The 27533-nt window shown below is 38.4% G+C and overlaps 1 protein-coding gene across 1 annotated transcript; it reads right to left on the reverse strand.

Annotated features, from left to right (window-relative positions):
• Positions 1–1995: 1995 nt before the first annotated feature.
• RALA (RAS like proto-oncogene A) lies at positions 1996–27533 on the reverse strand (the record flags this gene model as incomplete). Its single annotated transcript, XM_084229666.1, has 4 exons — positions 1996–2118; positions 11814–11988; positions 26178–26386; positions 27420–27533. The coding sequence occupies 4 exons, from the start codon at positions 27531–27533 to the stop codon at positions 1996–1998; spliced, it is 621 nt and encodes a 206-aa protein (XP_084085792.1).

Consider the following 27533-nt stretch of genomic DNA (forward strand, 5'->3'; position numbering starts at 1 on the left):
AACTGGTAACTCAAAAAGATTTAGATGTTTCTAAAACTCTAGTAAAGATGCTCAGGTTGATAAATCTGAATGTTACATGTTATGTTGTGAACATCAAGTAACACCACAAACATTTTTAAAAAAGGAATTTTATTGGTCTTTAAATGGCTCAAATTGCAAATAAACCAATCGGGTAGTGGCATCAGCCTAAGACATGTGATGCATCTTTGTCAGTTGGCTTCATAGCACCTCAGTACCCAGGAGAGGAAAGGTCTCAAAGCAAAGTCACAATGTTAGTGGTTAGGACCCCTGGTTAAATAAGACTGCGATGTGAACACGTGGAGATCGCTGGGCCCACGGGGCCTGTGTTACATTGGTAACTGTAATTCTGCATATGACATAGCCTATGAAAAATATGAAATGAAAGATGTACATCTCAAATCCTTTAAGAACAAATATTTAACATGACAAGCTGGATGAAATATCTAAACAGTTGAGTTCCTAAAAAGTCTATTTTTATTAGCGTTACATACACACCCATTACCTGGAATGCCTGAACACATCTTTGACTTGTTGAAATTAGAACTAAGCAAAAAGAAAAACTTTGTTGAATCAACTGTCCTAGTAGCCCCATTTGACAGAAGAAAGGAAAATCTGACAGTGGTATACTTCCCATTGAAATATGTGCCACTAGCATGTCAGAATTCGACCAGTGAGGACACCAACAATGGTAATAACAGGCCTCAGGTTTGGCCTATGTAAGCCAAAAACTTTTCTTCTCTATACTTAAGTTTGATTGCTTGATGTGAATTTTAGGAAAAATGGAGCTATAGTGTTCTTCATTCTGAACACAAATATTCCTACAAATATTTCTAATAACTCCATATAGCCAAACTGCAACCTTGAGTATAAATTTAGAAATCAATAGGTGGCAAGCATGAGTATTTTTTCACAAGTATGCTAATGCAACGGCATTAGCATCAATGACATGTTTCCTGAACTCTGCTCCAAAGAGACTAAAAACCAAAGAGACCCATACCACTTGCAGAAAGGAAGTTCCAGGGACCAGCATCTTAAAGAAAAAGAGGGTTCACTGCAACATAACTGGTGCTGAATTCTCAGTTTAAAATTGTCTTACAAGTTTATGCTGGCCCATCATTTTAAACTATCTTATGGTTAATTAAAAGCAATCAATCAAGGAGCTCTGGAACTTTACTTTCAAGAACCAGAGTATGGCACACATTTTAAATTTGGATAGACGCCTATCAGTTATTTCTCAAGAATCTTCTATACAAAAGTTGTATCCACACTAGGCATTCATTCTCTCACCAAGACACATGGGCCAGTGGGCCCATGGGCCAGTGAGGACATACCCAGAATGATGTAGCTGGGTATTTTTCCATTTCTAAATTAAGGCATATTCAAAAATTTCCATGTACAAGTTTATACCACGTTTTAAATGTTAATCACCAGGTAATTAATGCAGGTTTACAGATGAATTACTCTCACTTTCACTATATGCAACAATCATGCCAGTAACTTTTTCTTCTACATTTTGCATAACAATGGTTAAAAAAGTGGTACAGTTTAACTATCATGTTCACAATTGTCATTTTTTCAAGGCAGTAGAAGACCGAGACATTTTAAAATGATATAAAATTGAAGTTTTATAATAAACCAGAGGAAGTAGCCTTTCCTCCCATCCCCACCCCCACCATCTCACCTTTTTAACAGTTCAAGAGAGACTGCCTGTGAAATACAAGCGCACACGCTACATTCAGGACCGTGATAAATGTAGGCAATTATGAAGTAAGTTGAATGCTGCTTCTTGGTGAAGCCACATTAATTTCTTTTTAAGTGAATTTGACTTTCAGTGAAGTTCCAATTCATGCTTTTAGTGATACATAACATTTTCCAAAATGTTAAAGTAATTTCAGTCAATTGAGCCTTCAATGGCAATGCTTATAAATTATATTTATTAGTATGGTCAAGATAAGAAAGGAGTTTGGGCTTTGATTATAAAATGCAGCATCTTTCTCTGATTCTCTTGGCTAAACTTTTCCTCTTCTTTTTCCCATTCTTTTCTTTGCTGTCTTCCATCTTTCTGGCTCGAATTTCCCTCATTAAATCAAAAAATACCTAGAAAGAAGAAAATTGAGTAAATGAAGCAAGTAGATAAAATGATCTCCAAATTTGGGAATAATATAAGAGTAAATATTTAACAGCTCTTGTTTGAGGAGTACAGGGAGAGGAAAGCACGAAAGTAAACTAAGCAAATGGGAAAACTGGGAATTCTTTTGATGTACACTTTTTGGTAAAAAATGCTCACAAAGCAAACTTTCCATTCCAATTTTCAAGATAAAAATGAAAACAACATTATAGATGATAGCACCAAAGATACAATTCAGTGGATTACATCTGAGTGATTTATAATAAGTAATTTATGATTAATAATATCAATTCATATTTAAAAGTGATTATTTTGTTTAATAAAACAAATCTATTTTTTCTGCTTCATTTTAGAAATACAACTGGAGAAAATGGATTCTTCCTTTATTTTTTGACAATAAAAGAAAATAATTTTGTTAATTGTATATGAGTTTCATCATTCTTTTTTTTTAAAAAAAAGATTATTTATTTATTTGTTTGTTTGTTTGTTTGTTTGTTTATTTATTTATAGAAGCACTGGGTACAGTAAGAAGTGCGGGAGGGTGACAGAGAATTCACCAGAGCCAGAGCGGAGAACAGAACAGGCAGACCGACGAAGTACACTGCTGAGGGGAGCAGCGGGCGGCAGGAGAGGTCTGCGAGCCATGTGGGACCCTCGCCCGGCAGCTGGGGATCGAACCGGTGCTGCATAGGCTGCGGGCAGCTTTGCAACCCAGCTCTCAACCGCTGTGCCACCAGGGAGGCCCCAGTTTTATCAATTCTTATCTGATGTCTAGAGATTAGCAAATAATGAGATTTAAAAATGTAATAATTTTAAATTTTACTTTAACAATTCAAAAGTTAAATGTCAATAATATATGTTTGAGTGCACACAGAGAAGGGGCTGAGAAAATGTTGAGTTACACTGTACACAAACAGTTGTGAATATATGATAAAGGGATACTTTTGCATTCTGGACGTTTTTATCAAAAATTTCAGTATTACCTTTAGAATGAAAACACAAAAATACAAAAGAACAAATGCTGACAGTTAATGAATATGTTATAAAATGACTGATGTGTCTTTTTCAAACATGCCTATAGCTTTTTAATGGAAACGCTACTTGAAAAGAAGGTGGTGAATAGAGAGAAAACTACCTGTATGTGTGTTGAATAAGAGTTACATGTATTTGCTTGCATTTGCTATAGAAACAATGAAATGATAAAATCCAATACTAACACACAATTTTATTTTCTGGAGGAAGGGAACAACAGAGAGAATAGTGGGACATCTTTGAATATAGCTAGTTACATAATTTCAACTTTGGAAATGCAAATATTTTACATACTCAAAAATGAAATTAAAAACAAAGCAACTGGTAAAAACAGAAAATCAAGCAAATGAGACAATATGTCAAATTGGTGACATAATTATTCAGAGGAAAGAATTCGTTTCAAGAGACTTACAAATATAACATATGGAATATTCATTACAGAACAGATGCTAAGAATAAAAATAAAACTTCAATAAATAAAAAACAAATCTTCAACTTCCACTTTGTAGTTCAGTTGTTAGTAACCACGGTGTCTACTAATGGTTGCTTTTTTTTTTTTTTTTTAGAAGGATCACACACACACACACACACACACACACACTACGGGACAATGTAAGTAATTATGTTAATATAGTTTAGGAATCAAGACTTTCAGCTTAAAAGATACCAACACAATCAAAGAGGTAAAAATCCTAAGTACTGAAATTGAATTGGAAGTAACATTATGATTGCATGAGTTTTTTCTTTAAAAGTATGTATTTCTTGGCACTATTTACTTAAAGGTCAGGAAACAATGACAACCATGTAACAATGGGTGAATTAGTTCCAAGGCTGTGACTACCAAATACATTTCCTACCAGTAAGACCAGGGGCAGGGTTCCCTTTGGACATGGCTGGTTCCTGATCTAGAGCAAGAAATACAAAGCCAAAAAAAGAGGGTGCTATCAAAGACTAATTGGGTTAAGTCATATGGACACAGGATAATATGGTTAAAGAAGGGAAAACCTGTGCTTAAGAAAACCTATAAAGAATGCAATAGATACTTGTTGATTTTGATTTTCACTTTATTATAATTAGTCTTTTTCCTGGGCCCTTATTTAAGTTTTCTAAATTCCTGCTATGAGTGACACTATCTGGTATTTTTCTTTTTCTTTCTGGCTTATTTCACTGAGCATGATCCCTTCCAGCTCCATCCATGCTCCTGAAAATTGCATGAGTTCATCTTTTTGATTGCTGAGTAATATTCCATTGTGTACATGTAACAAATATAACACTATGGGGGAGGGGGAGGGAAGAAGGGATTAGGGTCAAAATAAGGGGGGGGTGGGAATTGTATGGGGAATATAACCAAGATGAAAATGCATACATTGTGCACAAATGAAAAATAATAAAAAATATTCCAAAGTCCAGGGGGCAAAAAAAAGAATGCAATGTACATAAACCTCATGAGTTCTTGCCTTCTCTTGTTATTCAACTTTTGTGTAAACTGGGGACTCCAGGACACCCTTCTCTACTTCAAGTCCACAGTTGTTCAGGGGGGCAGAATCTTCCAAACCACATGTACTTAGTACAGTTCTTTAAGTACTGCTTTCTGATATAGATACATCACTCTCGAATGGATACTGGATGGCTTAATTCTAATTGTAGATGAATATTTGCAATGCACGTCAAATGAATCTCTATGAGAGACTTTCAAGTCAATCTTAACTGGCAAATTCAGTGGGAAATTATCAGAGTCTGCATCAGTTAACTGAATGAAATAAAGCAAAAGGAAGGCCAGTTTCAACCGTCAAGTAGAAGGAACAGTAACTAGGAAAAATAAAGAACTGGTTCTGATGAACTCAGACAAATAATCCCCAGAGCACAGGACTTACTTTTTCCTACTTATTTTAATACACTTTCAAAATCACTTCTTCCCAAACTTCAAGTTCTCCTCCTGTCTTCCTCTTTCCTTTCTCCCATTTTAGGGCAACCCAGTCCATACAACATTGGCCTCTTCAATTAAAGATTATAGGCTATAGGAAATCCTCCTTCTTATATAAATCAAAATAAAATATAACTAGACACACAAAGACTCAGAATGCTTACTTTAGAATAAAGCTGAAAAAAAAAATGAAGTTATTAGAAGCCACCGGCATCTCAAAAGCAATACAGTCCATCAATTTAAATCTAAAACTTTACCTTGACCATTTTCTTTCATTTTAAGTACTAATTCACATCATATACAATATTAAATGTTCAAATGGATTAAGGATCTACCTTTAAAAAAAAAGTCAACACCAAAAAAAGTGAAAAAAGTATAGGTAATTTTTAAAATAAAGCTTAGAATGGTAAAGAACTTTCCTAAGGAAGCCACAAAATCAAGGGCCACCAAGGAAAACACTGACAAATTTGACAACATAATCTTTAGTGTTTTTCCATGGCAAAAGACAAAAACAAGCAGTTATTTTTTAGTACACATTAAGAGACAATACTCACAGCAAATTTCAGTGGACAAAGGGCTGACATCCTTAGTATAAAGTGGGCTTATGAATCAAAAAGTTAACCCATTAGATCGACAGGCAAACAAAAGTAATTTCAGAGTTCAAGAAGATATACAAATGGCCAATGAATCAATTACAAGATGGTCAGTCTCATTAGTAACTGGAAAATACAAACTAAAACAATGATTTACCTATCTTACTGTCAATTTTTAATTTAAAGGCTGCTTTAATCTGCTGGAAGGCAGTGGGGAAAACGGTTTCTTCACACGTTGTTAAGAGTTTAAGGATAGTCTTTTGGGAGGTGACTTGTCTTCAAAGTTTATTTATTTATTTATTTTTAAAGATTTATTTATTTATACAAGCACTGGGGTACAAGCCAGAGGCATGGGAGGGTGAGAGAATTCACCAGAGACAGAGCAGGGAGCAGAACAGGCAGAAGGGCTGAAATACACTGTTGAGAGAAACAGCAGGCAAGACAGGAGAGGTCTGCTGCACCATGTGGGAATCTCCCTGGCCGGCGGAAATTGAACAGGCACTACAGAGGCTGCGGACAGCTTTACAGCACTGTGCTTAATCCGCTGCGACACTGGAGAGGCCCCTGTCATTAAAGTTTAAAATGCACCTTACATGGGTACACAGAGTTCACTGTAGTATTGTTTGTAATAGAGAAAACTGCAATCTTTATGTCACTAATAGGAAAATGGCTGAATTAAGAAAAAGTACAAGTATGGAAAAGTTTAACAGTTTGTAGATTTTAAAGACATGGTACATCTGTATGCAATGACATGGAAAGAACTACAAGATCCATTTGCTGTAAAATTTAAAAAGTAAGCCATATATATATTCTCTCCATATTATATAATGTCACATATATCCTATAAGTATCAAGTATATATTTGATATGTATCAACATATACATTATAAATATCACACAACACATATCTACAATATATATTATATATCATACATATTTTAATACTAATATATAGAAATATCATAGAAATACAAACATGCACAAACTTTCCTTTAAATATCTCTATGCCTGCCTTTAAATTCAGGAAAATATCTGGAAAGACACACAAGTGTTAGCAATGGTTACTTATAGGGAATGGAAAGGAATGGATTTTGGGTAATGTGATTCACTTTTTCCTCTGTATTACATATTTGTCTTTTTTTTTTTTTCAAAGATTTATTTATTTATTTATTTATTTATACAAGCACTAGGTACAGTCAGAAGCACGGGAGGGTGAGAAAATTCACAGAGCCAGAGTGGGAACAGAACAGGCAGACCGACTTAACACGCTGCTGAGGGGAGTAGCGGGAGCAGCCGGAGAGGTCTGCGCGCCGTGTGGGACCCTCACAGGTGGCCGGGGATTGAACCGGCGCTGCAGTGGCTGCGGGTAGCTTCACAGACCAGTGCTCAACCTCTGCGCCACCGGGGGAGGCCCTATTATGTATTTGTCTTTACAGTCAGCATATGTTCATGTAATTCTTGCACAATGGGAATAAACAAAAAATAATGTATGCATTGTATTTCTACTAAAATCCTTTCCCTAACATAAAATTTACTCTGTTGGTATAATAAATCATACTGTCTATTTTCATGAGTAATTGCTCAATTGCTTTCATTCCTCCAAGGTATTTTATAAAATTAAGAGGAACCCTGGAATTCCAATGTGAAGAACTAGAGCATTTAGATAGGAAGACATTTGCAAGTTCATCACATGAACTTGGCACCCAGCAAGTACATAAAGCAGGTTTGCTAGAGGTGATTTCTCTGTGACAGACATGGCCTCCTAAGACAGGCCACACCCCAGTTTAATGACTGATGGTCATGACGCTTTTTCACAGAGTACACTTAAAATCTGCCTATTTGAAATGTCTACCTAGTGGTCTATTAGGAATAAAAAGGAAGATAAGGCACAAACTCTTAATATCTTGTGGGGAGTCAGTGTATGTTTTCAGTGACAAGACATGGTACCTCCCAATTTAATAGAAGGAAATACTGGTATTCGCTTCCCTCAAAATCTGCAATCAGGTTTCCAATAATGGATGACATACAATATTGCAGCTATTGCAACCACTGTTTTGAGTGAGGCAGTAAGAAGAAGATGGGCACCAGAGTGGTCACATCCAAGCCGGCAGATGGAACCAGCAACACTGGGACCCTGACCTGGATATGCAATGTCTCAACATCTCAGTTTCCTCATCTAAAAAGTGACTATTAGAAGAGCAGCAATTCTTCCAGGGTAAAAGACAAAATGTTAATGCCAGCCAGTATCTGATTCTTGGAAGCACTAACAAATACTAATTTTTGTAACTATTACATTATTTCCTCAACAACAAAACAAATATAAATCAAGTCTAGAAACTGAACAGTTATTGCTAAGTCACTCTTATTTAGTTATCAAGGTACTTTATCTGGTAATCATTCTTTAGGATATAGCATTATATGAAATCAGTTTTCAGAATGAAATTGTACCTCAATTTTCAAACAGCCTCATTTAATGGAATTCTCCTTTGGAGAGGTGACCATCAACTCTGACTGCATTTTCCAAAACTGGCCACGGCAATATTTCCTATGTGCTTTTTCAGAATCTTTCCTCTCTATTGAGAGGTAGAGTTTATTCCCCTTCCTCCTGAACCTGGAGCAGGGAGGGTGGGGTGAGAGGACTTTGTGACTACCTGGACCAATAGAAACAAGGGAGAAATAATACAGTGTAACTTCTGAGGCTAGGTCATAAAAGGTGATATAATTTCTGCCTGGTTCTTATCCTCTTGTGATACTTGACAACAGAACTTTTCCACCCTGCTGTGCGAAAGTCTATATTAGGACATTCAGAAGAGGTCACATGGAGATGAACTGAGGCATCCCTGGACAATACCTAGTATCAATAACTAAGCCAGATTGTGTGTAAACAAGCCTTCAGAATCTAAGCTGAGATAATTCTGATGCCCAAATTTTAAGCTTTTTGCTGAAGCACCAAAGAGGTGGAGCGGATAAGTCACCTCCATTGTACTCAGTTCAAATTCTTGGTCCATAGATTATATCACCATAATAAATTGTTCCATTCATTACTTTTTGGTAGGCATTTTGTTATACAACCATAGTAACTAAAATAGCCCTATCCGTATAAATTTCCTCTTTTGAAAAGTAATAGATGTGGGCCTCCCCGGTGGCGCAGCGGTTGAGCGCTGGGTTGCGAAGCTGCCTGCGGCCTCTGCGGCGCCGGTTCGATCCCCGGCTGCTCCCCGGCCACCGGAGGAGGGTCCCACATGGCGCGCAGACCTCTCCTGCCGCCCGCTGCTCCCCTCAGCAGTGTACTTCGGTCCTTCTGCCTGCTCTGCTCCCTGCTCTGGCTCTGGTGAGTTCTCTCACCCTCCCGCGCTTCTGACTGTACCCAGTGCATGTATAAACAAAAACAAACAAATAAAGAAAGAAAGAAAACATGCCTCTATATAAAAAAAAAAAAAAAAGAAAAGTAATAGATGTATATGTTATTGGAAAAATAATACATGTTCCAAAAACACCAAGAATAAAATTAAACATGGAAGTCCAAAGGGCATTTATAGTGAAAATAGCACACATGTATGACTCAGTTCTCTTAGATCCTTACATATCCCTCTGATATATACGTGTGTGTGTGTGTGTGTGTGTGTGTTAAAAGCACAGTTGACATCAAACTGTACTATTCTGATTGCTGAATAGTATTCCATTGTGTATATTTACCACAGCTTTTTTTATCCAGTCATCTGTTTTTGGGCATTGCCATTTGCAGCTGGAAGAGACTATGCTCAGTGAAATAAGTCAGAAGGAAAAAGAAAAATATTGGATGGTTTCACTTATAAGAATAATATTAGGGAACCAAACAAGGGATCAGAAAAAAACAAAACTATCAGGCAAAAGATAAATCTGAGACATTAGGCAGGGGAGGGGGAGGGAGAAGAATCAGACCAGGGGAGAGAAGAGCACAAGAGACTATGGTGATGGTTCCTGGGGGACTTGGTGGTGGGAATTCTACGGTGACTACACCAGAGAGGAACAATGATGTTTAAAAAAAAAAAAACCATGTATAAATAAACAAACAAAAAAAACTATACTATTTTATAATTAACCTTTTTCTCTTAATTTGTTGGAAGATCTTTCCACATTAGCACATTTAGTTCTACCTTCATTTCTTTTTATAGGCCTCCATTATATGAACACACTAAAATTTACAAAAGTCATTCTTGGACAATGGGATGTTTCTAGTCTTTTGCTGTTATAAACAATGCTCCATAAAAGACCACTGAACATATATTTATGTGCAGATGTATTTTACCTGTATAATACACTTTTATAACTTTTCTATACTCTTGTCAACAATATATTATCAACCTTGTGATTTTTTTCCTAATGTGACAGGTTAAAAAAAAAAAAAACCCACATATTTTAAAATTGTATTTCCCTTTTTATAAATGAGGCTAAATCTCTTCAAGTTTAAAAATAATTTGCATTTCTTTTCTATGACATTCTGGTTTATGTTTCTGACTATTTCCCATTGAATTGTTGCTCTTTTTCTTACTGTCCTGTGAAAGCTCTCATAATGCACACCTTCATACTTTCCTAGGGCCTCTGAGGCCAGCAAGAGACACCATAAACACTGTTACAGCTTCATAGCTTGTATGGTTACTGTTACTGTTCACTTCTCTTCCCAAAGCCCCTTAGTTTAAGTGGGTTGAAGAGTATGTCTTACAACCTGTAGGAGATATCATTTAGGAAGAAACAAAGTACATACATGCTATAATAATGTTCAATGTTGCCTTTTAGAACCTCAAATACATTGACCCTTAAAATATATCCTCTGAAAACATTTGTCTTAACTTTAGAGAAAACTGAACACTGAGTTGAAACCTTGTGGCACTCATTTTGTATATCCTTGAATCTACAGGAATCTTACCACATGACTAATAATTGAATCAGCTTAAGACAATCATGACAGTCTGTCTTTTTTTTTTTTATAGAGGCATGTTTTACTTATTTATTTGTTTGTTTGTTTTGTTTATACATGCACTGGGTACAGTCAGAAGCGCGGGAGGGTGAGAGAATTCACCAGAGCCAGAGCGGGGAGCAGAGCAGGCAGAAGGACCGAAGTACACTGCTGAGGGGAGCAGCGGGCTGCAGGAGAGGTCTGCGCGCCATGTGGGACCCAGCTCTCAACCGCTGCGCCACCGGGGAGGCCCACACAGTCTTAAGATCTATGGTAAATGAACAAAAGCATCTCCGTGTGTGTGTGTGTGTGTGTGTGTATTCTCCTGGTCCACAGTGTGTACCATGGAAGTGTGCTAGAGATGAGAATTCTCAGATCCACCCCAGACCAAGTCAAAATATCTGGGCTTAAGACTCAGGAATCTGTGTTTATCAAACTTTATAGGCAATTCTTTTCCATGTTAGAATCTAAGAGACACTTTATGGTGCCTAGAGAGTTGAGGGCTAAAAAAGGCCCCATAAAAAGCCCATAGGGAGGGCTTTTAGAACCTGTGCTTCCTCAGCCCAATGGACAGTTTTCCTAAATACTAAAGATGGTCCTTGGCAGCAGGAAGAAATGCATCTGGGCAGGCTCCTAGACCCTAAGTATAAGGGTATTCCTCACCAGGTCTTCAGAAAAGGCCAAATCTGAATAAAGAGGGGCAATAAAGGAAAAAGAGGATTTCCCTTTCCACTCAGGGAAAACAGAGGTCGTAGTTATCTAGGTTTTAAAATTCTCCTGTCTAGGGGGATCCTTCATCTTGGGAACACTTTCACTTTCTCGAGAACTTAAATGGGTCCAGATAGGCTCAAAGAACTCACACAATTCCTTCTAAACTATCCAGCCAGTCAGGACAAGGAAGAAAAAAAAAGGTAAGGACTTCAGTCAGCAATCTGTCAGTGCTAAAAAAAAAAAAGGTACATTTAGCTGTAATGTCTCATGTTTTACTATCTTAGGAACCTAAAAACAAGGCAAAGTGAAAAACTCTTAAAATGATATACTGGAGCTTTCAGGGCTGAAAAAAAATCAGCCTGCATTGAATTTCTATTTGAAATTCTCACAGAATCTCTTTATCAAATGGAACTGAGTTAAAGAAAACCAACCTATTTCTAGGATGAGGTAGAAGAAACTGTGTTTTACCTTGTCAACATTAGCTCGCGTTTTAGCAGATGTTTCCACATAGTTCACATTCCACTGATCAGCTCTGGTTTTTGCCTCTTCTACAGACACCTGCCTTTTATCTTCTAAATCTGATTTGTTACCAACAAGCAGGAATGGAACATTTTCATCTTCTTTTACTCTTAAAATCTGCTCCCTGGATAAGAAAAAATGATAAATACCATTACCTCTATATATTAAAGTGACAAAATAACACACACCCTCTGTGATTAATATTTATTTAGGTTTCTACAGAATAATAATTAGCTCATTTATTAGATGGTAAGAAATAAGCAACACTTCTTTATTCTCCATCACTTAGCTGAGCTACAGTCATTTTACTAATGAAGGAACTATATACCAAATAGTATAAAAAAAGCAGTATTAAAAAAGGCCTCCCCTGGTGGTGCAGGTGGTTGAGTGCAGCGCTGTGAAGCTGTCCGCAGCCTCTACAGCACCCGTTTGATCCTGGCCGGCTGGCGAGGGTCCCACATGGCATGGCAGACCTCTCCTGTCTCGCCTGCTGCTCCCCTCAGCAGTGTATTTTGTCAGTCTGCCTGGTCTGTTCCCCACTCTGTCTCTGGTGAATCCTCTCACCCTCCCGCGCATCTGGCCTGTACCCCGGTTCTTGTATAAATAAATAAATCTTTTTTAAAAAAGCAGTATAAATTAATTAAACAAAGCAGTGTAAGTTAAAGTATAAAATGCAACTCCCTCCTTAATTCTTTAAAAAAAAAAAAAAAACAAAAAAAAACAGGGCCTCCCCAGTGGCGCAGCGGTTGAGAGCTGGGTTGCGAAGCTGCCCGTGGCCTCTGCGGTGCCGGTTCGATCCCCGGCTGCTCCCCGGCCACCGGAGGAGGGTCCCACATGGCGCGCAGACCTCTCCTGCCGCCCGCTGCTCCCCTCAGCAGTGTACTTCAGTCCTTCTGCCTGCTCTGCTCCCCGCTCTGGTGAATTCTCTCACCCTCCCGCGCTTCTGACTGTACCCAGTGCATGTATAAACAAACAAACAAACAAATAAATAAATAAAAACAAGCCTCTATAAAAAAAAACAAAACAACAACAACAAAAAACCATGGATTTAGATCTGCAGCAAAGCTGTGAAGGTAGCACAGAGTTCTGGTATAACCCACACTCTGCTTTCCCTAATAATATCTTACTTTAGTTTGGTACATCTGTTACCATTAATAAGCCAATATTGATGCCTCATTATTTTCTTTAAAGATTTATTTATTTATGCATACAAGAACTGGGGTGCAGGCCAGAAGTATGGAGAGGAGAGGATTCACCAAAGTGGGGAGCAGAACAGCCAGATCCACTGAAATACACTGCTGAGGGGAGCAGTGAGCAAGACAGGAGAGGTCTGCTGTGCCATGTGGGTTAGCGCCCTGTGCAATCATGCACAGTGGCTGATGATAGCTTGATAGCGCGGACACTTTAACCCCTGTGCCACCAGGGAGGCCCCTGATGCCTCATAATTAACTAAAGTTCAGACTTAATTCAGATGGTCTTAGTCTTCACCTAATGCCCTTTTTCTGTTCTATAATCCCAGCTAGGAAAACACAGGACATGTAGTCATCATATCTCCTTTACACTTCATTTGGCTGTGACAGTTTTCAGACTTTCCATGTTTTGGATAAAATCAACAATTTTGAGGAGTACTAGTTAGGTCATTTGTAGCCTGTCTCTCAGTTGGGATTTGCCTGTTATTCTCATGATTAAACAGGGGTAAAGGGTTTTAGGGAGGAAGACCACAGAGGGAGTCTTATTCTTTTTTATTAATTTTTTTCTTACATCATTGTAATCCCTGTAGTTCTCCCATCACCATAGCACCCATAACCATCAACCATAGTTCACCATAGTCCCTTATGCTCTTTCCTCCCCTACTATGAAACTCCTTTCCCTCCACCTCCCTTGCTGGGATGCCTCAGATCTATGATCAGGCTTGCTAGTTTTGACCTTTTCTTGACCTTTTGTTTGGTTTCTCCATATTCCACATGTGAGACCATCCGATATTTATCTTTTTTCTTCTGATTTATTTCAGCTAGCCTAATACCTTCCAGCTTCATCCATGTTGCCGCAAATGGCAAGAGTTTGATCAAAAAAGGGTGCTATTCTTATTAAATCATAATAATAGTCTATTAAATGTTTTTAAAGCCCCATGGATACCAAAAATATCTGAAAGTCAATTCAAGTAGAGATTTTGCATTTAGAAGTAAGTAATATGCTATTAAAGTATTACCAGTTTTAGAGATATCATGGCTCTGCCTTCCTAGTCATGTGAATGAAGTAAAGTACTTCTTAGTTTTAATTTCTTCATTTATTGTAAAATGGGACTAACAATAAGACCTTCCTTATATGACTGCTATGAGAATTAAATGTAAACTGATTAGAATTGTGCCTGGCACATAATACATATTCAGAAAATGTTATCTGTTTGTAATGATTATTATTAATCTACTGTAGAAATCAAGATAAAAGATAAATACCTTAGTATATTTAGGTTTGCCATCTTATTTATAGATATTTGTCCTTTGAAATTATTAAGGGATATTGAAACTATAGGGAAATGATTATGTTATATTAAAAGAAAATGAGTAAAAGATATCAGAATGACAGATCAGCAAAACACATTTGATTTTGCGGGGATTTTATAGCAATATTTGTGACTGAATATAAATATTTGCCATGGCTTATTTTCAGATTAGTCTATGTTGTGCTTCTTAGACAATACCTCCTTAATATTACCACCATCCCACTGCTGGTAACATTTTATTGAGTGTTCTCAATGTGCCAGGTACAGTTTGAAGTATTTTATATACATTATCACCTTCATTCTTCACCCCAAATCTACAAAATAATATCATCATTCTACTATAGGTAAGGAAATTGAGGCACAGAGAAATTTTGTAATTGGCTTAGAGTCACAGTTAAAAATTAGGATTCGAATCTGAAAGATCTAACTTCAGAGAAAATATACAACTCCTACACTAGGAATCATGGGACTTCTCCATATAAAATATCTAAGGGAGCAAACCCTGTTTGAAGAATATTAGTTGCCCCCAATTTTTCACCATGACACCCCTACCTCTGATATGAAATGAACACCAAGGTGTCCACTGGGCATTATGGTGAGGTTTCCCAAGATATAAAACATTTTCCTTGCATGGCAAAGTTACCAGCTGGCAGAGAAAAACTTCTTTATTATATATAGTGATCAGGTCATACGTATGGGAGAATATGAGGTAAAAGATAGGTAGAAGTGCTGATCATATATACAGAAAATTTTACCTTTCTGAAAAAATGTTTTCAATGAGTTGTTTTAGTTGAGGGTTAGAGTTGATACTAATAAAGTATTGATAGTGTAGGGACCTCCCTGCTGGCACAAAGGGTTAAATCTCAGCACTACGAAGCTATTGGCAGCCACTGCAGTACTGCTGCAGTATAAGTTCAATCTTCGGCCAGGGAGCTAACCCACATGGCGCAGCAGACCTCTCCTGTCTCACCCACTGCTCCCCTCAGCAGTGTATTTCAGTCAATCTGCCAATTCTGTTCCCCACTCTGAATCTGGTGAATTCTCTTACCCCCACACCCCAGCTCTTGTGTGCATTAAAAAAAAAAAATCTAAAAATAACAAAGTAATGATAGTATAACACAACACCATAGAATAGTTTAATTATATAATTAGAAACCAATGCCCTACATGAAAAAGCTTATACATTAAAAAAAAAAAAACAGTAGGGAAACAGGCTAGATTTCAAAAAGAAAGCTACATTCCATTTTAAAAACATGAGAGATGGCAGCCACATGGTGTTATCCAAGTGCCATATCTCTGCCAGTAAAGCAGAGATATTAAAAACAAGAACATGGAGCTGACCTTTTAGATTTTACCTGTTCAGTAATCACTAATGACATGACTGGGGGTAAGTCACTGCAACTTTCCTGTGCTTCAGTTTTTCATATGTGAATTTGGATAGTACTTTTCAAAAATTCACATTTAAGAAATTATTAATTGTAAGTATTATTTTACGTACCTATAAGAAAAACTGTTGCCAACTGTAACTAGATGTAACATTATTATTAGACACATCCCTGATTTTAAGAGATGATAAAATGTAAAAAATGTATGTCTTAGACTCTATGGAATATAGCACTATCTACTTTATCCATGTTAATGCTTAGACCAGTGTCTGGTACAAGGCAAGCACCATAAAAGTATTAGGTAATGTTATTGTTATTGTTTTTTATTATTATTGCATTCACCTGACTACTGATGGGGCAGCAAACATTCTAACAGGCTCAATGCTTGCAGTAAGTTCTTTGGATTCTTAGTTTTTCTAACATGAAGAGACATGGACAACACACACAGTCACCTCCATTCTTCACTGGTTTGCACTGAACTTAAAACATCCTTTGAGAAAGTAAAATGTTAATAGAGCACTATATCTGGTACCATATGTGCTAAGCTGTGTGGTACTACAGAGTATTGTGTTTCCTACCACTCACATGAAGTCTTGCAAAGAGCATGTCAACACTCAGCATTCTTGGAATTAAATTTATGTCGTATTTTGTTTTTTTTTTTTTTTTTTTTTTTTTTTAATAAATTTTATTTTTATATTCCCCATACAATTGCAACCCCCTTATTTTGACCACAATCCCTCCCCTCCCCGCCCCCCATAGAGTGTCTCTGGTTCATAGTTGTTTGTTGATTTTGAGTTTCACTTTCTTATAGTTATTCATCTTCCTTGTCCCTTATTTAAGTTTTCTAGATTCCTGCTATGAGTGAGACCAAACCTGCTTCTCTCCAAGTCCTCCTCTGTCAGTAAGTGCTGTCACCATCAAATCTTACACTCAAGGAAGATATCTCAGAATTTTTCCAGACACTTCCCTCTGTTTTATTTTATTTTTTTTTTTCAATCATATTTTTTTTTTTTAATAAATTTTATTGTTATATTCCCCATACAATTGCAGCCCCCCATTCTGACCCCAATCCCTCCCCTCCCGCCCCCGCCCCCCTAAAAGTGTCTCTGGTTCATAGTTTTTTGTTGATTTTGATTTTCACTTTCTTATAGTTATTCATTTTCCTGGTCCATTATTTAAGTTTTCTAGATTCCTGCTATGAGTGAGACCATCCGGTATTTTTCTTTTTCTTTTTGGCTTATTTCGCTGAGCATGATCCCTTCCAGCGCCATCCATGTTGCAGCAAATTGCATGTGTTTATCTTTTTTGAATGCTGAGTAATATTCCATGGTATATATGTACCACATCTTCTTGATCCAGTCATCTATTTTTGGGCATTTGGGTTGTTTCCAAAGCTTAGCTATTGTAAACAGTGCTGCTATAAACATAGGGGTGCAGGTGTTCTTTGGAATTGATGTTTCTGTGTCCTTTGGGTACATACCTAGGAGTGGAATTGCTGGGTCATATGGAAGCTCTATGTTTAGTAGGTCCAGAAATCTCCACACAGCTTTCCACAGTGGTTGGACCAGTTTGCACTCCCACCAACAGTGCAGAAGAGTTCCTTTTTCTCCACACCCTCGCCAACATTTGTTGTTGCTAGTTTTTTTAATATGTGCCATTCTCACTGGTGTAAGATGGTATCTCATGGTAGTTTTGATTTGCATTTCCCTGATGACAAGTGATGTTGAACATTTTTTCATATGCCTGTTGGCCATTTGCATTTCCTCTTCAGAGAAGTTTCTTTTAAGCTCTTCTGCCCATTTTTTGACTGGATTATTTTCTTTGTTGTTGTTGAGTCTCATCAGCTCTTTGCAGATTTTTGTGATCAGTCCTTTATCATTAGTGTTGGGTGCAAAAATGTTCTCCCAGTTGGTGGGGTTTCTCTTTGTTTTTGTTATTGTCTCTTTTGCTGTGCAAAAGCTCTTTAATTTGATATAGTCCCAGCTGTTTATCTTTGCCTTCACTATCACTGCTTTGGGTGATGTGTCTGTAAAGATGTCTTTGATGTGCAAATCATGTAGTGTTTTGCCTATATTTCCTTCTATATATTTTATGGTTTCAGGTCTTATGTCTAGTTCTTTAATCCATTTTGATTTGATTTTTGTGTATGGTGTGAGGTGATGGTCAAGCTTCATTCTTTTGCATGTAGCGACCCAGTTTTCCCAGCACCATTTATTGAACAAACTTTCTTTGCTCCAATGCATAGTCTTTGCTCCTTTGTCAAAGATTAGTTGACCATAAATCTGTGGGTTTATTTCTGGATTTTCTATTCGATTCCATTGGTCTGTATGTCTGTTCTTGTTCCAATACCATGCAGTTTTGATGATTATGGCTTTGTAGTATAGTTTAAAGTCTGGGAGTCTGATGCCTCCATTCCCTTCTTTTTTTTTCAGGAGAGCTTTGGCTATTCGGGGTTTTTTGTGATTCCATATGAATTTCATCAATAATTGTTCTATTTCTTTGAAGAATGACATTGAAATTTTGATTGGAATAGCATTGAATCTGTATATTGCTTTTGGAAGGATGGCCATTTTAATAATGTTTATTCTTCCAATCCATGAGCAGGGGATGTCTCTCCATTTCTTTGTGTCTTCTTCTATTTCTTTTAACAGTGTTTTATAGTTTTCTTTGTATAGGTCCTTTACCTCTTTTGTTAGATTTATTCCCAAATATTTGATTTTTTTTGTTTCAATAACAAAAGGGATGGTCTTTTTGATTTCTTCTTCTTCAGATTTATTGTTTGTGTATAGGAAGGCTACTGACTTTTGCGTGTTGATTTTGTATCCTGCCACTTTACTGAACTGATTGATGAGTTGAATTAGCTTTTCTGTGGAGTTTTTGGGGTTCTCTATGTATAATATCATATCGTCTGCAAATAGTGATAGTTTGACTTCTTCTTTTCCTATTTGGATTCCTTGGATGTCTTTCTCTTGTCTTATTGCCCTGGCTAGGACTTCCAGTATTATATTGAAAAGCAATGGTGAGAGTGGACATCCTTGTCTTGTTCCAGATCTTAATGGAATAGCTTTCAGCTTTTCACCATTGAGAATGATACTGGCTGTTGGCTTGTCATAGATGGCCTTTATGATGTTGAGGTATGTTCCTTGTATCCCAAGAACTTCAAGGGCTTTTATCATGAATGGGTGTTGCACTTTGTCGAAAGCTTTCTCAGCATCTATTGATATTATCATATGGTTTTTATATTTCTTTTTGTTGATGTGTTGGATAACGTTGATTGATTTTCGGATGTTAAACCATCCTTGTGCCCCTGGAATGAATCCAACTTGGTCGTGGTGAATTATCTTATGGATACATTGTTGGATTCTGATAGCTAAAATTTTATTGAGGATTTTTGCATCAGTGTTCATTAGGGAGATTGGCCTGTAGTTTTCCTTTTTTGTGTTGTCCTTGTTCGGTTTTGGTATTAGTGTAATGTTGGCTTCATAGAACGTGTTTGGTATTGTCCCTTCCTTCTCAATTTTTTGGAAGAGTTTGTGAAGGATAGGCACTAATTCGTCTCTGAATGTTTGGTAGAATTCATTTGTAAATCCATCAGGTCCTGGGCTTTTGTTTTTGGGGAGGTTTTTGATTACCATTTCAATTTCGCTAATTGTAATTGGTCTGTTTAGGTGTTCTATTTCTTCTTTATCTAGCTTTGGGTGATTGTAGAGTTGTAGGAATTTGTCCATCTCCTCTAGATTGTTAAACTTGTTTCCATATAACTGTTCATAGTAGTTACTGATTATTCTTTTGATTTCTGCTGTGTCCGTTGTGATTTCTCCTCTTTCATTGATGATCCTGTTTATTTGTGCTTTCTCCCTTTTTTCCTTTGTGAGCCTGGCTAGGGGTTTGTCTATTTTATTTATTTTTTCAAAGAACCAGCTCTTGGTTTCATTGATCTTTTGGATTGTTTTTTTAGTTTCAATTTCATTTATTTCTGCTTTGGTTTTTATTATTTCTTTTCTTCTACTGGTTTTGGGGTTTTCTTGTTGTTCTTTTTCTAGATCTTTGAGCTTCGAGATTAGGTTGTTTCTTTGCGTTCTTTCTTGTTTCTTGATGTGAGCTTCTATTGCTATATATTTTCCTCTTATTACTGCTTTTGCTGCATCCCATACATTTAGGATATTGGTGTCCTCCTTGTCGTTCAATTCAAAAAATTTTTTAATTTCTTCTTTGATCTCCTCATTAGTCCAATGGTCTTCCAGTAGTGTGGTTTTTAATCTCCATGAGGTAGGAAAGTTCCTTGCCTTCTTTTTATGGTTTATTTCTAGTTTGATGCCTTCATGGTCAGAAAAGATGGTTGATATGATTTCAATCTTGGTGTATCTGTTGATGTTTGTCTTGTGCCCCAGTATGTGATCGATCCTGGAGAATGATCCGTGTGCGCTTGAGAAAAATGTGTACTCCGTTTTTTTGGGGTTTAGTGTTCTATAGATGTCTGTTAAGCCCAATTGCTCTAGGTCTTTATTTAGAGCTTTGGTTTCTTTACTTATTTTTTGTCTTGTTGATCTATCCATTGTTGATAGTGGTGTGTTGAAGTCTCCCACTACGTATGTGTTTTCTCTGATGTCTGTTTTCAGAGAGGACAACAGTTGTCTGATATATTTTGGTGCTCCTTCGTTTGGTGAGTATATGTTAATGAGTGTTATTTCTTCTTGAAGTATTGTCCCCTTGATCATAATGTAGTGACCATTGGGGTCTCTTTTTATCTTTTTGAGTTTGAAATCTGTTTTATCTGATATAAGTATAGCTGTTCCTGCTTTCTTTTTTGGCCCATTTGCTTGTAGGATTGTTTTCCATCCTTTGACTTTGAGCCTATTTTTATCTTTTGTAGCTAAATGTGTTTCCTGGAGACAGCAAAAGGTTGGGTTTTGTTTCTTAATCCAGGCTGCAACTCTGTGTCTTTTTATTGAAGAGTTTAGTCCATTTACATTTAGAGTTAATATTGATATGTTAACATCTATATTTGCCATTGTGATTGTCTTTCCTTTGATTTTATTTATTTATTCTTTTAATAACTTTTTTTTTTTTTTTGGCCTTCTTTCATTGTTATTCGTCGCTCTGAGGTTCTGGCTTTAGGACTCCTTGTAGTATTTTTTGGAGTGGGGGTTTAGTTGCAATGAAATTCCGGAGTTTCTGTTTGTCTGGGAAGGTCCATATTCTTTCTTCAAAGAGGAAGGAGAGCTTTGCGGGATAGAGTATTCTTGGTTGGCATCTGTTTTCTTGGAGTCTGTTGACTATGTCCCTCCACTCTCTCCTTGCCCGTAGTGTTTCTTCGGAGAAGTCTGATGTCAGCCTGATTGGTTTTCCTTTGAATGTTATCTGTTTCTTCCCTCTTGCCAGCTTCATTATTTTTTCCTTGTCCTGGATTCTTGGGAGCTTTACTATTATGTGTCTTGCTGTATTTTTCCTTTCGTCGTGGAAGTTTGGTGTTCTTCTTGCTTCTTGTATATCAATTTTCAGCTCCTTCTTCATATTTGGGAAGTTCTCTTCAATTATCTCTTTGAATATTTTCTCTGTTCCTACATCTCTCTCCTCTCCTTCTGGTATTCCTATAACTCTTATATTTCCTTTCCTCATGGAGTCAGATAGTTCCCGAAGTCTTTCTTTGTTCTTTTTCCTTCGTACTTCTCTTTCCTTCTCTGTTTTGGTTCTTTTTATTTCTGTGTCTTCAAGATTACTTATTCGTTCTTCCATTTCATCTATTCTGCTTTCATTGCTTTTCCCAGAATTCTTTAGTTCTTCCATTAATTCTTTGATCTCCTGCATTTCTTTTACTTCCCTCTTTAGGGACTCAATTTCTTTCTTCTGACCATTGTTTTCCCTCTCTAGGGACTCAATTGCATTCTTCTGATCGTTGATTATTTTTCCCTTATCATTGTTTTCCTTTATGACTTCTGTCAGTTTTTTAATCACGGCAATTTTAAATTCTCTTTCTGGAAGGCTCAGAAATTCTTCCAAGTTATTGTCGTTGCAATCTGGGGGCTGGCTTTCTTTTTGTGGTGTGCTTTTTCTCTGGAGAGTTGCTAGGTTGCGTGTGGTTCTTCTCCTCCCTACTGTCTGTTTTCTAATTTGCCGTATGCGTTGGGACACTGTGTTGTTGGGACTTGCCGGCATCTTGGGTGGGCTTCTCTGTTCCCCTCTGGTTCTTCCAGGAGTCATCTGTCAGTTTCAAGCAGCCTTTACTGGAGAAAGGTCCCTGTTCTAAAATGCCGATGTGGGGACACACTCCCCTGTGCGCCTGGTCTGCCCCGGCGGTGGGTTCCTGCTCCCCTCTGGGCTTGGACTGCAGGCCAGAGGGGGTCTGGCGTGGGCGAACTTCCCCCGCTCACCTCTGGCTCCTGGGGAAGCCTTCTGCAGGTAGTCTTTACTGAAGAAATGTCCCTGTTCTAAATTGGTGATGTGGGACACACTCCCTGCGCTTCTGGTCTCAGGCACACTATTCTGCGCGCCTGGTCTGCCCCGGCTGTGGGTGCTCGCTCTCCCTGTGGGCTTAGACTACTTGTTCAGAAGGGGCCCGGTGTGGGCTAACTCCCCAGCTGGCCACTAGCTCCTTCAGTAGCCTGTGCTGGGGTCAAGTCGCTAGGTGGCACCAGAGATCTCTCCTAGAGCCCTTGGGGAGCTGATTTTCCACCCCGTGGGACAGGGAGCAGAGCGGGGATGGTAGGGTACACCTCAACGGCTTTGGGGTGCTGTGTCTGCCTTGTGCCCCACCGTCTTGGGGAACCCACGCCCCTAATTTCGTGCCCCGGGTCTCAGTTCCAAAGCCCTCAGTTCCAGGACGCGGGCTGTAGCCCAGATCAGTGGCGCGGGAATGGCGCCTTTTGAATCCCGCTCCCCTGCCTGGGCGCCTTGTTCCTGCTCACTCAGGGAGGGCCTCCGCCCGGGTCTCAGTTCCAAAGCCCTCAGTTCCAGGACGCGGGCTGTAGCCCAGATCAGTGGCGCGGGAATGGCGCCTTTTGAATCCCACTCCCCTGCCTGGGCGTCTTGTTCCTGCTCACTCAGGGAGGGCCTCCGCTGTCTCCCCGCAAGCCTAGGTCGCAGGCGCAGGGCCCTGGGCAGCTGCAATCCGAGCGCCGCTTTCGCGCAAGCTTACCGGGCGGCCGGGGCTGTGTGCTGGTGCTGGTCTCCTCCTGGGGGGCGGGGCTCTTTAATGGCGGCTGGAGCTCACCTCCGCGGCGGGTCCTGCAGGGTTCGCCTCAGCTCCCGTTCACGGGGTGTGGTGGGTGAAATAGTTCCTTTCCACTCACAGTCCCGCTTGCTGCATCCGTTTTTCTTGTTGGGCGTTTTGGTTTGTTGTTTCCCTTGTCTCTGCTGGTCGGAGAGTGCCGCCTCTGTGGGCGGGGGAGGGGAGCAGGGTTCTGCGCTTCCCTCCCTTCTCGTCCTCTTTTATGGCAACTTTCTTCTTCGGGCAGTTTGCTGGAGTCGTCCGTTTATCTTCCGTGTCCCAGTTCTCACTGGGACCTGCCGCTTTTCCTCCCTATTAACTTTTTTTAATGGGAGATCTTACTCGCAGCGTCTCCTCGCCGCCATGTTGCTCCGCCCCTCCCTATGTCGTATTTTGAAGAGGACTTTTGCCAATCATCTTTTTCCAGTACTGCTAACAAAAACTTTGCTCTTACTTTCTTAACCAGTTTCCTTTGTGAGCTGAATTAAGATGTTAACAACTGACTTACTACTCGGTCTCACTAACCTCCAGGAATGTGAGACTGACTCAAGTTTTTGTGACTTAGCACTTCTGGTCATGTGTATATATAGTTGTTAATTTGCTTTTTTTTTTTTTTTAAGATTTATTTATTTATGCATCCAGGAACTGGGGTACAGGCCAGAGGTGTGGAAGGGTGGTGAGAGGATTCACCAGAGACAGAGTGGGGAACTGAACAGGCAGAATGACTGAACTACACTGCAGGTGAGTCAGGAGAGGTCTGCTGCGCCATGTGGGTAGCTCCTTGACTTGGGATTGAACTTGTGCTGCAGTGGCTGCGAATAGCTTCATAGGTTACATCTTAACCCCTTGAGCCATCAGAGAGGCCCCCAATTTACTTTTTTTAACAAACATTTTCTTTATTAATTTGTTTCAGGTATGCTGAGTCAGGTGTGACAAGAAGACCAAGATTGAAATTACGGTGTGATGAATGCTATCAGAAACATGGCTATGAAAACTCAGGCCTACTAGGTGCAGAAAGGAGAGGACCACAGTCTATAGTTGGTTTAGTTAGCTACTTGACTGGTGTCAGAGTAAGGTAATGCCATGTCTACAGTCTGCATACATGTTTTGCTTTAAATAAGTTTTAGACATTACTATATAATTTTAGAATAGGAAAGTAACTTTACAAACTGGTCTAATGTCTTCATTCTGACACAAGGAAAGACAAAATGAAAAAAGGTAAGACTTCTGAGTTAACATTATATCAAATGTTTTACTAAGAATCACTGTATGTTTTATGTTAACCATTGTGCCAAATATGGGTACTATGGATACTGAGATGGGTAAGAAATGGGTCATGTTCTCAAGAGTTTTTACCTTACTAGTGAGAGAGTATGGTAAGTGATCAAGTATGGGCACGGGTGGTTTGGTGGAGGAATAAAAAAGTAGAGTAAGCGTGTCAGTGGAACTGTCACAAGTAGACTGCACACTCAGATGAGGAAACACTGGATTCTGTCTCGGCGATGGAAGGAGAAGGAAGGCTAAAGTGAAAAGCTGGTATTTGTTTTGTTTTGTTTTTTTCTCATAGGATAACTGGGGAGTAGGCCAGAGGTACAGGGAGTGAAAGGATTCACCAGAGTGGGGAGCAGAACAGGCGGGCTGACTGAAATGACTGCTGAGGGAAGCAGCGGACCATACAGGAGAGGTCTGCTGTGCCTTGGCTGGGGATCAAAATCAGAGGTTCTGATATTTGTGCTATACTCTGCATGGCAGACCAGATGGAGTACTTAATCTAGCAACTCAGACCATCTTAAAAATGCCTTCCTTACTGCTGGAGAATCACCAGGACCATTTTTATTTATGGGAAGGGAAACATATTGGAAGCCAACAGAAGATTAATGAATGATGCACATATTATGTATAATAACTGCAGTTCAAGATTTTCTTTCTTGGCATAAAAATACCTCATTCCCATGGAACATCATTTTGGCACTGGTGACTATGGTGACAAAATTTATTCCATTATCTTCAACAGGGCCTGCTATACAATAAGCACTGAAATACTTTATGAGTCAGTGAATAAACATTGAATTTTATATAACTTTTAACATCTTTTCCATGATTACAAGTTACCAGGCTCTGCCACCCTCTGCATTATCACATTAAAAACTCCTTCCTTATAGAAACCAAACTTAATTTTACAAATAAATCTATTTTAAAGGTTTCTCAAAAACATGCTCTTTTGCAAAGAGTGTTCTTTTAGAATTCTTTAAGTTCTTGAGACTTTCAAGAGTACACAAAAGGAATGCTTTGTATAAGCTTAAGTTCAGATTTTTTTTCTCAACTACCTGAAATGACTTTTTTCCTGATCTTTCAGGCTCATCTATTTCATGAAGGCTTTCCAGCTTCTCTGCTCTCCTGGATCCCCTGTAATGATCACTGCCCATGTCTCCTACTTTGCCACTAACTTGCTCTTGATTCCATGCCTTATTCAGTCAGGCTGTGAGAATCTTGAAAACAGAGGACACATTACATGCTTCTCCTGTGTCCACCATACCAAAGCAGACAGTTAGCAAAGAAATAAAATACATAATTAAAGAACACTTTTGATTATGCATGTAGTATTTATAAGTCTACATAAGAAGTTATTTAGATCATATTTCTCTTAGATATAGAAAGAACCCTTCTCTACTTTCACCAATACCTTCCCTGTAAACTAAATGGATCACAGATTTTGATTATGCAAATAGTTCAAAAAGATAGAAGAAATATTCTATGATATAAGCTAGTGTGCCAATCTATAGTATATTTCTATTACAAATTCAGGCTGCGAAAAGGATGGCAATGTGCCTGTCCAGCATTACACAAGAGCTAAGAAACCAGAAACCACAGAAAGATTTAAAATCTGCATCAGAGTTCCATTATGTGATACAAGGTGTCAACTATTATGGCAAAATTAGTAGTGCATTCCAAAGAGAAATATTTTAATAATGCATAAAGAGATTTTGGGTACTGAGGCTGTCATAAACTCAAGTTGCTATACAGCCAGTATTGGGACAGCTGTAAACTTTGCAAGGTATACTGAATGTCTGAGTGTAAGTACACAGTGTACAGACCCAAACTCTGAGCTAATAAATACAATTAGACACAGAGTGAAGGACTAACAAGTATGAACTTCTACTTGTTTCTGGGAAAAACTGTTATACCATAGGTTAGAGCAACATTACTCCCTGACATACCTGAAGTCAGCTGTGGCTGCAAAGGATTCCATTTCTGTAATAGAGAAGACACAGAGGAAACCCTCCCCGCTCCGGAAGTAGTTGTCTCTAATTGCAGCATAGTCCTCCTGCCCAGCTGTATCCAAGATATCAATCTGCACTTCTTCCCCATCCAGCACTACCTTCTTCCGATAGCTGTCTGCTTTGGTAGGTTCATAGTCCTCCACAAACTAGAAAACATGAGAGGCACATCCATCTTAAAACTATATTTTACAAAAATTATTTCAAAATAAAGATATACATAAAATTGCAGAGGATAATATATAAAATAGTACAGAGAGGTTCTAGTACCATTCATTCAGTTTTCCCTGATGGTAAAAATTGTATTAATTTAAAATTTCACCTTAGACATTTTGGCAGCTGCCTCATTTATGAAAAGCAGGGGTAGAACTTTTAATTCTAGGCTGTTTGCAGGTTGAAAACTGCTCCCCCTACCCTGCCCTGGGCTTAAAATACTATACTTGGCAAAAAACATTTCACATACATTACCAAATGTATATGACTAAATATAATTTTTCATGTGAAAATTACTGAAATTATTTATGTATACATGATGTAATATGTATACCTATATTAAATTCAAGTCTTGATTAGTTACTGTATCTACCATTTCTATTAAAGTGAAACTTTACATTAAAATTCTAAAAATAAAAATCCAAAGTTAGATTGCTCAAAAATAGGCATCATTTCCAGTTTTTTTAAAGCATAAGTTTTTCAAGGAACTTGAGTTCTTGTCAAATTAAGCAATATAGGGCCTTCCTGGTGGCGTAAGGGGTTAAGATGCAGCCTATGAAGCCAGCTGTCCGGAGCCACTGCAGCACTAGTTCAATCCCTGGCCAGCCAGGGAGCTGCCCACATGGTGCAGCAGGCCTTTCCTGACCCGCCCACTGCTCCCCTCAGCAGTGTTACTTTGGTTGATCTGCCTGCTCTGTCTCTGGTGAATCTCTCTCAAACCACCCCCCCTCCCCCACCTCTGGCCTATACCCCAGCTCTTGTATGAATAAATAAATCTTTTTAAAAAAAAAAAAAAGTTCTTCACTTAAAAAAAATTAAGCAATATATAAATGTTGGTTTTGAATGAAAAAAAGGTAAAAAATAATTAGTAGCTTTCAAGTATTAGGAATGCATTTAAAATAGCATCAACACTAATTATAGAAATACAAAAGGCCCAAACTTTCATTTCCATATAAAATCAGCACTTACCTCATCATACATGAACTGTAGTGTCAGAGCAGACTTGCCCACACCACCACTGCCCACCATGATGACTTTGTGTAAAGCCAAAGAATTCTGACCCTTGGGCTTATTTGTGGCCAT

This window comes from Talpa europaea (assembly GCF_964194135.1).
Source record: "Talpa europaea genome assembly, chromosome: 3".
Lineage (NCBI taxonomy): Eukaryota > Metazoa > Chordata > Mammalia > Eulipotyphla > Talpidae > Talpa > Talpa europaea.